The sequence below is a fragment of the Cyprinodon tularosa genome, unplaced genomic scaffold, assembly GCF_016077235.1.
Source record: "Cyprinodon tularosa strain WSP-4 unplaced genomic scaffold, ASM1607723v1 ctg12, whole genome shotgun sequence".
Classification (NCBI taxonomy): domain Eukaryota; kingdom Metazoa; phylum Chordata; class Actinopteri; order Cyprinodontiformes; family Cyprinodontidae; genus Cyprinodon; species Cyprinodon tularosa.
Genome location: NW_024038003.1, coordinates 1026939 through 1040262, shown reverse-complemented (window position 1 = coordinate 1040262; position 13324 = coordinate 1026939). Strand labels below are relative to the sequence as shown.

The 13324-nt window shown below is 35.3% G+C and overlaps 2 protein-coding genes across 2 annotated transcripts; one reads left to right on the top strand and one right to left on the bottom strand.

Annotated features, from left to right (window-relative positions):
• Positions 1 to 405: 405 nt before the first annotated feature.
• sf3a2 (splicing factor 3a, subunit 2) lies at positions 406 to 5831 on the bottom strand. Its single transcript, XM_038270294.1, has 8 exons — positions 5727 to 5831; positions 3885 to 4154; positions 3713 to 3759; positions 3111 to 3220; positions 2951 to 3000; positions 1324 to 1464; positions 953 to 1021; positions 406 to 856 (listed from the first exon to the last, which is right to left on the bottom strand). The coding sequence occupies exons 2-8, from the start codon at positions 4080 to 4082 to the stop codon at positions 587 to 589; spliced, it is 885 nt and encodes a 294-aa protein (XP_038126222.1). The 5' UTR covers positions 4083 to 4154; positions 5727 to 5831; the 3' UTR covers positions 406 to 586.
• A 1240-nt stretch (positions 5832 to 7071) lies between these two features.
• plekhj1 (pleckstrin homology domain containing, family J member 1) lies at positions 7072 to 10917 on the top strand. The gene is made up of 6 exons (XM_038270282.1): positions 7072 to 7361; positions 7507 to 7574; positions 7684 to 7750; positions 8806 to 8896; positions 9064 to 9127; positions 10231 to 10917. The coding sequence occupies exons 1-6, from the start codon at positions 7268 to 7270 to the stop codon at positions 10321 to 10323; spliced, it is 477 nt and encodes a 158-aa protein (XP_038126210.1). The 5' UTR covers positions 7072 to 7267; the 3' UTR covers positions 10324 to 10917.
• Positions 10918 to 13324: the final 2407 nt, after the last annotated feature.

Below are 13324 nucleotides of genomic sequence, written 5' to 3'. Positions count from 1 at the left end.
TTACGCAATCACTCTTGTTAAATCACCCGCAAACCATGGTTCAGCCCCTCGCGCAAAATTCCAGTTTGCGAGCGCAAATTATTGCACGCAAAATTGGATCTTGATAAATCCGGCCCTCAGAGTGGTGCTCTTTATCGAGTACATACCTTCCCATGAGTTATATATGTTATAATTCTTATATTTTTTTAATCAGATCTTAGCCATAATAAGTATGAATGATGACTTATATTTCATTCTAAGAAATTTCTGAATTACATAAATGATGTTTTTCAGTGTTGTACCACACTGGTAATGTTAAGTAAAAGAGCTACTAAAGAGCATAAATCTGAACAGTTCATATTATAAAAACTTTGAGCTTAAAAGGTAATATTTTCAGTGTTATGTCAACAGAAAAGCACAAAGAACTGAAGACCTTTTTGTGGCATTTATTTAGAAAAATTGTTTTTCAAAAAAGTTTACAGCTGAAATTACAGACTGATGTTGATGGAAATGAAACTGGGAGATGTCAGCCCGATCCGGAAAATTGCTAAGAATCGACTGAAAAAACTGGATCTTTTTTTGAGAAAGCAAAAAAAAATAAAAAATCTTAGTTAGACATTCCTAGGCCTTCAGGAGGTGGCGGCCTCATCGGCATGGGGGGCATGGGCATCTGTGGGGGCATCTGTGGGGCACCCGGAGCCCCAGGTGGATGAGGAGGGACCGACATCCCTCCTGGTGGTGGGGGCAGACTGTCATTTGGTGGCCGGGATCCTGGTCCTGTCATGAGTTGAGGTTGGTGCTTCATGCCAACAGGAGGTGGTGGACCGCTGGACTGGGAGATCATCTTCTCCATTTTGAAGTGGAACTGCAGGAAAAACTGTAGACAAAAAAAAAAAAAAAAAAACCACATTGTACTTCATATTGTACTTCCATAAGATTAGAGACATTTCCATAGCTGGTTGTAAATCAGAACCTGTTTAGTTTCTTTGTTCCAGTGGGTCCAGAAACGGTTTTCTGCCTTATCTATTTCCCTACTGGGGACCTGAAAAAGCAAAGATCTCATGTAATGTTGATGCCATTTGTATATAGAAATAGTTCCTGCACATTTTCTAATTCCATACATGGTATCTAAACTTCATTGTTTCTGTTTTATCTTTTTATCAATTGTATTTAAAATATAAATACAAAGGTTCATTATAAATTTACTAGAAATGTTCCTATCAAGGTAAAGCCTGGAAAAAAACAGCATCTCAGAATAAAGAAAGGAGGAACTTGTCTTCTGCACAACGTAAGGTTTAGAATATTACAAACATACAGGATTTACACAGTGAAATATTCACTTACCTTGAAAGCAATAGTTTCATAAGGTTCAGCAGCGAACAGCAGGTACTGCCAGCGACGATCAGGAGGCTCAATGCGCTGTTCATAAGCAGACATGAAACGGTGCCTGGGTCCGATTCCTTCTGCTATCTCCGGATAATCGATCTGATCAAGGCAGATACAATATAAAGGTAAAGGTTACCCACACACAGAGTCGGACATGAGTGGCTGCGAATGCGATGAAGTAATGTTCGTGACACCTGGATCAGAAAGCAGCTTTTCTCATTTCAACAGTAAACAGCAGTGATGAGTTAATAAGGCACCGTGAAGCGTTTCAACATATAAGACTGTATTGATACTATGTCACTCAATACTGATACCAGCTGGACTCTCAAAATCCCTACATGCAGCCCAATGAACAGACTAAACTGACACTAATTTGAGTTATAATATAATATAAGTTATATTGTGTTGTTTTGTATCTTCATTTATATAAAAATATATTTTTAGATGCAGTAAATACATAATGTGAACATATATCATAACATGAAAATTTAGGTGAACATGTGAATGAGGATGCTTGTGGACTAGTATTTAAAAAAACATAAGTACAGTAAACTAAGGGTCCATTTGAATTCAATTTAAATACAGATTACTTGAGTGATAACTGAGAGGAACAGGGTGACATGAGAGAATTAAAAATTAGATATTGAGATTTTTTAGGCAGATGCGTTCCGTCAACAGGTGGGCTTATTTACACAGTTTGGGGAGTCAGTTCGAAACAGCTCCTGTATCAGTCACCCGATTTTCTTGAAACGATACGCACACTGAAAGAGGGTTTTGTTTTATTAGCTCAACACATACGCCGACGTATCGGCGTTGCTAGACCATCACTAGTGAATTACTTATTGGACAGAAGAAAAGTGCAGACCGATGAGTGTTTTATTAAGCATACACTCAACAGAAGAAGCCATGATAAAGAAATGTTTCTCAATTTTCCTTTTAGGAATCAAGCAAATAAAAGTCTTACTGTGAAATATTAATGAGTAAACTCAGCACAGTATTGTGTATTCATGTAAAAATCCCATGCTTTTTTATCAAAGATACAGAATTAAAAACATTTTTGTCACTAAAAGTAACAAAATTCAAATACTGGTTATTATAGTTTTAGATATAATATAAAATACAGAGTAAACTAGACACATATATTTGGGGTTGGGTATATATGTACACTGTGGAAGAATATTAGAACTTTTGCTTTTTCTTCTCTTTAAAGAGCAAACCTAATCTAACAAGGATATATTAGTTAATAAAGCAGTTTGATCCATTATCTGCAGTCGGCTATTTTACAAATTTGCTACTTGCAGCTTCCCAACCAAAAATGTACAAACATTTTGCTTTAATAATATCTACTTTAGTTTGGATGCTCATTTGGCTCTTTAAGCTCTGAAAACATTTCAAAACAGCCAAACTTATCTGTTTTTTCGTCCTTAGTCTTTATTAAGTGTGGTTCTTTCAGCCGGTCAGATAGCTGTCTCATTTTTCTATATTCCTATGGAAAATATTTGATCAATTTTTAAACATATACTTTTTAGCCCATAAAAAAGGGGTTTAGTTCAGGAATCCACAATTTGTTTATATTAGCGTTTACCTGGAACAGTAAAGACTGCTGACCAATCTCTGGGTCCCTCTGCTTTGTCACTAAAAGAATAAAGAGACAAAGCACACAGAAATCATTACCTTAACAGAATATAAAAGAATCGTGATAAATCCAATCATAATTGATTTGTTTCTGGAACAACAAGGCCTACCTTTGTATCCTGGTCGACCGATTTTGACAAACTTCTTGACCTCAACTTTTACTTTGGCTGGGGCTGGCTGAGCAGGAGCTTCCTTCGCCTCTTTGGCTGCTCTTCGAGCTCTGAAACGCAAAAGGTCAACAAGTCAAAGGACAAACCCGACATGTTGGGTGAGGACAGATGAATTGAAAAACCCTTTGCTGTGGCCCTCAGTTAAACAGCAGCATACTGGTGTCTGATTCACAGACAAAATAATACAGGTTCTACAGCAACAGAACCATCGTTATCAACATGTTAATCTGCCGACTATTATATTACAGAATTTTATGCAAAGAAACAGGATCTTCAATATAGACTACAGCAAATAAAATTATAAATGATACATTGTTTATATAGTATACTGTATATAAGACTCAAAGAGTAATAAACAGATAGGTAGAACATGGGGTAGCATGCTGTTATTAGGTTTAATGTTGTGTTATAGGAGACTATGTGGCCACACAACTCCTTCTGATCACTCCTTCAAAAATGTAAAATGTATTCTATTAAATCCTTGAAATGTGCATATTTTTTATATATATATAATCAATAAGAAATATAAGCAAGGTGCTCACAGGTTAGTCTGATGCTTCTTTCCTTGTGTGTGAGCCAAGTAGCTGCCCTGTAACACAAGAGAGAAACTTTCAGCCATTTTTGTTTTTTAAACAAGAACCCTGCAGAGATATCTGGAAGTATAACTTTAAATCTAAAACACCACATGAGCTGGTTGAGCCCGTGCCTTCTTACCTCGTTGTTGTGAAGTGTCAGACAGAGTTTGCACTCATATGATCCTAAATGATTCTTCATAAAATAGGGGTCTTTGTTAATGTCGATGGTCTCCAGGGCCAACTGACGTAAGCGCTCCCGCCTGTCACGGTTGCTCTCAGACGAAGAGGCCACCCCACCGCTGCCCGTTTTCCCTCCTGCTCGGTGCTGGAAATCCATCTTTGTGACTGGATGGACTTAACCACTTGGACAGAACACCTCCAGTCAAAACTGGAAAGACTCCTGTTTTTACTTATAAGGAAAAAAACTAACAACAAGGCAGACTGGTTAATATAGAATATTACAGAGATGCACTGAAATACAAATTTGGCTACTCAATATTTTGATACCAATATTGATTTAATGGCTCTTTAAGGATATTGACAAGTATATATTTCCCTACCCTTTTGACATGGAGACTACCTGTCCCACAATTGCTTTTCTGCTTCTATTGAAACATCCCATAATTTTGCTCGGCATCACCAACACTATCAAATGCCCAAATACCAGATGACCCAGCCCCTTTCCTTTAAATCATGTAAAAAAAAAAAAAAAAAAAAACAAGATAGAAGAAACATTGTTTTGCCTCGCAAGAGGAATATGTAGAAAAGACTGCATAATACTGCTCAGGAAAATAGCTTGTATTCATTTAGACTCCTCTATCTTTAAATAGTATAATGGCATTACAACATAAGTTTGAGGAATTGACCAGCCAGCACTGAGCTGCTGCCTCCTTGACTTGCATGTTCTTTTGTGCAATTTCAACGTTGCTGTTTTTCTTTTGTTTAATGACTATTGCTTTAGGATGTTAAAATGTGCCCTTACTAAAAAGTGTTCTTTAACATTGTTTATGTCTATAATGAACTGCTGATAACCCTCTATCTTGCTGCTGCATCTATTCTAACAAATGTGCCGTTATGCATTCATACTGCTTGTTTGTTCTTATTACTGTCTTGCTGCTTCTGCTACAAATATGTTAAATGCATGCCCTGAATGTTTTCACTATGTATTAATTTACTGTATAGCCTTTGTAGTGTGGTTTTTTTCACATCTGGCCAAGGACTTTGGATGAGAACTAGCATTTTGACTATTGTTCTATCATGTTGACATGAATTTTCATATTACTTTTTTTTTCTCTTTTGAACTGCTAACATTTTGTTGCCTTTATTTGAAAGTTCTTTTGATGCTATTTCAGAATATCTTCTTTTCCATTGAGCTTTAAAATCTGAATACTTTCCTACATAAAACACAAGTATCTATTTTTTACAATTAAAAAAAGAAGTCGGTGTCAGATCAGAGCTTTTTAAACTTTAGTGATCAAAGAAATAAATATATATTAAATCACACCCAAAAGTCCCTGATCACTGCACCTTAAATACTTAAACCCGTGCATAGAAAAGCATGTACAAAGCAAAAATATGATTTCTAAGGGAAGTTAGCATTTTAGGAGCTAGTTTGCTACAAAACTACAGTGTTGGTGTGACTGAGGGTAGCAGTTCACGTGTCTCAATGCAATAAATTCGTCAAATACATTTTGCAAATGTCGATCATAGCACATAAAAAATATAAACTACTTTAGCACAATCCCACACCGAAAGATCCCCTTCAAAAGATGTTTCGCTGTTTGGTAGTTCAGAGATTACGTTGTAAGAAACCCAATGCTAAGCTAACAGCGTTAGCACGTACGAGGAACGTTTGCCTAATAGCATCCCTGCTCATATTAGAAATAAAACTAAACATTTATATTTATGTAATCAATAAATTATACATCTGAATAAAACATCACCGACATATATAACGATACAAAAGCAAAAAAGCACTTACCCACGTATACGCGAGGTGCTCGCAGAAGTGTTAAGCTAGCTCTCCTGCCAGCTAGCTTAACGTTAGCTGTTTTTAACAGTGGATGACTGAAATATCGCCGCCTAGTGACTGGGAGCAAATTGCAGCCTGTTAGTGTTTTGTCTGTTTCATTTGACATTATATTGAATTATTTTATTTTTGTGTTGCATTTATACAATCTAAATGGGAAATTCTTAAGACTGATCAAAATTAAATGAATTTTTTAAAACTATATTAACAGAACATGAACAGCAGTCTGCCTTAGAATTTGTGGAAACTGTTTTCACCCCTCGCACCAGATGAATGGATGGATGTTTTCACATTTATCATAGTAATAGAATATGTCCATATGATTTTGAACATAATAATACATTTAAGCCTGCAGACACTCCGTGTGATTATACCTGTGTACCTAGTAATTTTACTCCCACCATCTTTGAGTGTCTTTATCATTAAGTCCAACTTGGACCTTAGTACTCTGGCCATGAAGTGCAAACCACATCAACAAATCCTTAACTGAACATAAATAAAAAATAAACATATTCAAAACCAAAAAAAAAAAAAAAAATGACATTAACCTACTGAAAGAGGGATATATATTAGTGGGAAAGTTAAGACCTCGCTGTTTGGATGATGGCACCACTTAGCTTTTAAACCTGAAGTAATTCTGCCTTGGTTGCTCATTCAACATTTAAACAAAAAGTGCAGAGTGACTTCCAGCTTTTTGCATTTTTGAGTATGTTGTTGGATTTTTTCCATCTTTTTTTTTTATATAAATTGTTGTGTTTCTGAATATGTTGCATGTTTTTTTAAGTTAATGTTATTGTGTGTTTGGAATATGTTATTTTGGTTTTGAATATTCTGTTGTGTTTTTTTTTATTTTGCATCTTTGTTTAAAGATTTGTCTATGTGGTTTGCACTTGAGAGCCATTGTACTTATGACAAGTCTTATTTCAAGAAGTGATTTAAATTGTTAAGCGTTTTCTTAACAATTTAAATTAAAATCATATATTAACACATTTAAAAGGGAATTTAAAATATGTTTCCTTTTTTTATTATTAAAAATAATTATTTATATTATATTATAAATTAATTATCATATTTTAAACAAGTATTGGTGGAAATTTTTTCTCAATTCCAGTTTTATTTGAAACTTTCCAAAATAAAATATTAGAACGTTGACGTTCTAATTTTATGTTGTACAAACATCAACCCACTAGATGGCGGTAATGAGGCCTTCGGGTTGTTTTACAACCTCCAATAATGACCAGAAATGCACTGCGCAGTGAGATTTTTTTTTTTAATCCGGTGTGTAGCTACCTTAAAGGGGCGGTGTGCCAACAGTAGACATGACTCGTCCGTCACAGCGCGAGGACATCCCTTAAGGAAGCATCGAACTCGGCATGATAAATACCGACATCACCTCGCCATTTTCATCAGATAACTTTTGTGAAATGTTTTTAGTGAGTAAAACGGCCCAGTCGTAACCAAAGAAAGCTCCTCCACCCACTTCACTGATCGATATGCGTTTCAACGAGAAGGAGCTGGTCTGTTTGAGCCGCCAACCGTCAGAGATGGCAGCTGAACTGGGAATGCGAGGTCCCAAGAAAGGAGACGGTAAAACACCGCTGCTTTCCTGCTGACTCCACTACTTTACCTCTAGTTTACTCCTTTACCGTTTTAATTCTCGCCACTCATTGGCTCCATTTTAATTGTACAGTTTGACAGGGTGTTTTCTCGTGTGTGTATTTTTCATGTATAGTTGTCAAGAGGAGGCTGGTGAAACTCGTAGTTAACTTTCTGTTTTACTTCCGGACTGATGAAGAGGAGGTCAGTTGGAGTTGACGTTTCCTCTTTTTTGACATATCAGCTATAAGCTCTCACTTTGGGAGACAGTTTGATCAGTTTCATGTGTATTAATTGTTTGTTTAACTTGCAGCCAGTTGGGGCTTTGCTGTTGGAACAGTGTCGTGTAGAGAGAGAGGACACTCAGATCTTCTCTGTTGGTGAGATACTGACAGAAACACGGATTTACACTCAGTCCAGGAAAGGACATCAGACATTACAGCCAAACTTTGTTTGCCCTGGTTGAAATAATAATTTTAATTTCTTAATGTAAGGATGAGATTTTATATCCTTAGAAATGTGTAAACTTTTTTTTTTTTTTTTTTTACAAAGAACTGTATATGCAATAATTCAAAAGCAATAATAACTTGTTCTGAGATGATAATAATAATAATAAAAACCTGTTTATTTACATTCAGTGTTGGCTAGGGCTGGGTATTTTCGCCTCAGTCCTGAATCGATTCAATTTTGATTCATACGGTTCTAAATCGATTAATTTCAATACAATCGGTTTTTACAACAATGAAAGTTGTTCAACTATGTTTTAAAATATTATATTAAACACAAAGTGCAAACTTCTAAATAAAACAGTTTAAACTTGAGATGTGAACAAAGCTGTGTAAAAAGTACAAACTTGTTTTGTGAAAAGTGAAAAAGTGAAGCCTTACTCGAGCAAGCAGACATGACAGAGCAGCAGACATGCATGAGATGCATGTCTGAAAGGACGGACACAGGCGAGAGATTATCGGGAGATGGAGACCAACAGGACCTCACTAATCCTTGGCCCTATTTTAAAGAAATTTTCGAAATAGTCGAAAAATGTGGCATCTGGCTGTTTTTTTTAAGCTTACTTTATACTTTTATACTTTAAGTAGTTTTTGGAGCACATACTTTTTCACTTTTACTTGAGTAAAGAGGTCAAGTTGATACTTCAACTTTTACGTGTTTTTAAACTGCAGTGTCTATACTTCTACTTCAGTAACGAATGTTTGTACTTTTGACACCACTGAAAAAGTTGCCTATTACTTAGCAGCAATTAAATATACCACTGTTTTAAAAAAAATAGTAGAATGGGATATATTCAGTGTCTTTGTGGTCTGTTCTGTTGAATTTAACGGTTCTGGTTTGCTAACATCCACATATGAGCAAAGTCTAATAACCATAACTCCTTTATATTTTGAGTGCATTATAAACCCGGTGGATGTTCTTCTCCCAGCATTTCTAGATGATGCGGAGAGGAAATATTTGTTTGAGTGTGACTCTGAAGAGCAATGTAAGGAGTGGATAGACTCCATTATCAAAGCAAGGTAGGGCTTACACCTCTTCATTTTAACATTATACAGTTGTGGTTTACATAATTCTGGATGATCCTATCACTAAGCTTCATATGAGTTTTTTTTTTTATATTTGTTTTGAAACTATTATAGTTTAAAGCTCTAATATAATCAGCTAATTGATATGTCTTTTGTTGCAGCTACGAGTTCATGAGGAGGAACCTTATATTCTATAGAACTGAAATCCACAGACTGACCGGAAAGGTAGGATACTCAACCACCGATGATCTTCATCCTCCTCTCATTCACCTCATCTTTCAAAATCTTTTTCTCATTCCAGTAACTATTATCTTCCTCCTTTCTTCTTTTACCATCTCTCTTCTGTTCCTCATCCTCATATTTCTCATGGAACAGTAATTATTTTGTTTCTTTCCATTTTCCTTTTCCTTCTCTACATTCCTTTTTATCTCTATTCAACATGTCATCTACGTTCTTCTTACTATTACTATTTCTTTGCATTCATATACATGTCAAAGTATGGTAAGGTAGGTTCTATTGGAAATGCATCTTCAAAGACAATCATCCTATTAAATGCAGGAACATACAGAGCTTTACATTTAATCTTGGAGCATTCCCCTGAAACTTTGAAAGTTGTTACAATAGTTGTCTTTAAAGCAGTATGTGTGCAAACAAAAGTTCCCCTTTTTCTGAATTTTAGAAAGAGTGGGACTTGGCCTCAAGTGTAGAAAGTTCTGCAAGTTGAAGAAACATCTATATATTTTTGCTTGCGTATAATAAAAGCCAAGCATAGCAGGTTATTTCTCCCCATCAAAAAGATGCAGACACAAAAGAAACATTTTATAAATAAAGATTTTAAGGCACTACATATGGCACTAATTTAATGACATGCAAACAGGAAAAAAAAAATTGTTAAAATGGTTTACATAGAAATAGACCAATATTTTGGCCCGCAGAAGGTTCGTATGATGTGTGCATGCCTTCGATTGATTAGTGCATTAAGCAGTCGTACCTTGCAATATTTCCGTTTGTAATTTATTGTTCATGTTGTGTTTGATAGTTTATACATGTTTTCTTTTTGTTTACATTTAGACTTTTGAAACATTTATTATTGTGTTGCCTTTACATGTAAATGGAGGAAGAAAAAGTAACACCAACTTGAAAAAGTGGCTAAAACACATATTGAGGACTAGTTAGACTAATGTGAAAATGAACGATATCAGCCTTAAAAAACAGTCAAACTCTGCTTTTACATGTTCTCGTCTTTACTGTTTTGGTAAATAATTATTTTTTCTCAGTAATAAAAAGTTATTAGTCTGTCCTGTATTCACAGTCTGTTTCCCAAACAGGATCCTTTGGAGCAATATGGAATATCTGAGGAAACTCGCTTCCAGGTTAACAGTGGCTCACAGCTCATGGCCAGAGATACGTCCTCACTGTAAACCAGGATGCTCAGATGATTTTTTTTTTCAGTCACCCATTCCAAACTTCAATTCACCTAAAAACAACAACAACGTTTCTATCGATCGACTGTATCCACTTACACTGGTTTGTATAACTTGGCTTTAAACACACAAGTTATTACAGGGCCTCCTTAAAGCAACCTAAGTTATAACTCGTATAACTGTTGCTTTGCCGCCATTCATTCTAGATAATGTTGGTCTATGTTACTGTTAGTTCAGGATATTTTATGCATTAGTTACTGCTGGATTTTCAGATCTCCTCTTTTGTTTTAATCTGTTTGTACTTTTTTTTAATGAAATATTGTACATGCAGAAAATGTGATATTACTTTCAAGATGGGAATCCTGCATTCATTTCGTGAGCATTTTTGTGTTTTATTACAGTTTATTTCAGCACATCTGATGTAATGTAAATCCAAGCAAATTTGGAAGAAGCCTAACAAACTCTGTTCTTAATCATCAATATCTTGCTCTATAAACTGTACTTCTATTACTGTTTGTAGGCCCTTAATCTGCTGGGCCAAACCATCTTCTCTTATTTTGAAGAGTGTTTTTTTTTTTTTTTTATTAGCTGTTCTAAGTAGGGCAGCAACAACGAATCGATAAAATCGATAAAAATCGACTTTTAAAAGCGTTGGCAACGAATTTCATCATCGATTAGTTGTGTCGCGCGATTAATGCGTCATCCGCTGCCGCCATTATCACTGCCACTTGACTGAAACGGGGGAAGAAAAAAAAAAGATACGGCAGAGCGAGTCAGCGCCGCAGGTGCGCAGTGTTTCCAACTCAGCGACTTAGTCGCTATATTTAGCGACTTTTCAGACCCCTCCAGCGACTTTTTTTTTTTTTAAAGTGACTAGCGACAAATCTGGCGACTTTTTACGGTGTCATTGGCGGCTTTTGGAGACTCTTACGTGAAAGCATGTATCGTTCCTACTCTTGTCCTCCAGCGGCAGCTGCTGCCGTGGGGCGCCTCCCCCCTCCCAACCCCGTTCTCCCGCAGGAATCTCTCTCATCGCTGCAATCAGAGCCGCAGGATGTACTTGGAGAAGCATCCCGCTGCAGCCTGTTTCAGCGTCCAGACTGCAAATGAAGCGCGCATGTGCCGGGATTGACGGTGCAAATTGATCACAATAATTAAAATAGCCTTCATAAATAAATTATCTTGCAAATTATGAGGGCAAGGCTTTTGAAGTTTAAATCTTCTGGCAAAGATAAAGTAAAGAAGATCCTGCAATTTATGGAAGTAAAGTATAAAATCCAGCAAGATCAGTAATATGTCAATTAATTATCTGCCACATTCCCATGTAAATATCTGTCTTTGGTGGATGTGTTTTTTAGCACCCCTAGTTCTCTCATTTTTATTCCAAATACAATTTATAATTTGAACCACAGGGCTATTTTTATCTCTATGGTTCAGTATTTTCTCAAGTAGCAACTTTAACTGCTATACTTTCCTGTCTTAAAAGGCAGAACTCTTCTAGTAAAAAAAAAACAAACTCATTTGTTGAAATGGGGGGGCCTATTGTTTGAACCCGTTAGGGGCTTTAGAAAACAAAAATGCCTTTTTTTGCGCTTTATGAAACAAAGTAGCCTATATTTTGTGGATGTACAGCTACATTTTTCATGTAAGTTTGCATAGTTTTAACACAAACATTTATCTTTCATATTGCACCAGTACAGTTAATGAGCAACATGTACTTGTGTGCTTGTTTGTTCTGTCTAAAATGTTTATTTTGGAAAAAAAAAAAAATATATATATATATATATATATATATATATATATATAATAAAATAAAAATATTTTTTGTCCGATTCATCGATTAATCGAAAAAATAATCGCCCGATTCATCGATTTTTAAAATAATCGTTAGTTGCAGCCCTAGTTCTAAGTGCATGCACTAAGCATGCAACATTTACATTTTTTAAAACTTTTTTGTTTTCCCTGCACACATCACTGGAAATGTATTGTATTAGTTTGTTTTTTTTAATTAGAATTACAGTGATTTACTTGAATCTAATCTACGTTTTTCTGTCACTGTGAATCAGATTATTTTAGCTAAGTTATTGGACCATTTAAAAAAGACATGATTCCTGACATGGACACTTAAATATTATAACGCCACTTTTAGAGTTGCAGTGAATCATCATTGGAAGTATTTTTTTTATCTTCAGTTATGAGTTTCCACTGGGGTTTTTTTGTATCATAGAAGTGAATGAATTATCTATGCTGTTTGTCAGGAGTCACAGCACTTGTCACTGAATGTATGTTCTTTTTAAACTTTTGCACATTTAATTTCTTTTAGAACTGCTTTACAGTAACTTGTTTCGCTGGTATTTTTTCCTTTTAGACCAATAAAGTAATTCATAACAGGTTCATGCAGCCATTTTGAAAGAGAAAATGTTTCACGGTTGCAGCTTTATAGTCGTGTTCATGCAGCCTTCTTCAGACATCACAATAGATGAAAATAGACCAACCTAAGTCACCGTAGTAACTGCTTTGGTTAATTACTAGGGAATTGTAAAATTAAATAAATTTATAACAAAAAAAATATTAAAAATGACAACCAGTTGTTGACCTGAAAAAAAAAAGAATGTGTTCAGCAAAATAAATAAGCTGGTATGTGTGTTTTTATATTAATCTAAGTTTTGGGCAGCACAGCCTTCTTCTGACGTCACAAACAACCAAACTGTGTGATCTATCACCTTGGTTTTATTACACAGAAACCCATAAAATGCTCTGATAAGACTGCCTTATGAAAAATTGTCTCACTGCTTCAAAATAAAAATAAAAATCTAAGCTCATGAAATGTCCCACATCTATACAAAAAATAAAACAAATAACCATGTTCATACAAATTACACTACATTGCACAATCTTTACTTTTTATGTTGTTTTTTTGCATATTTTTTTAACTACATGTTTCACTTATGGATAAAATAATGTGGATTATGAAGGAAAAGGAAGATGATCCATGTTT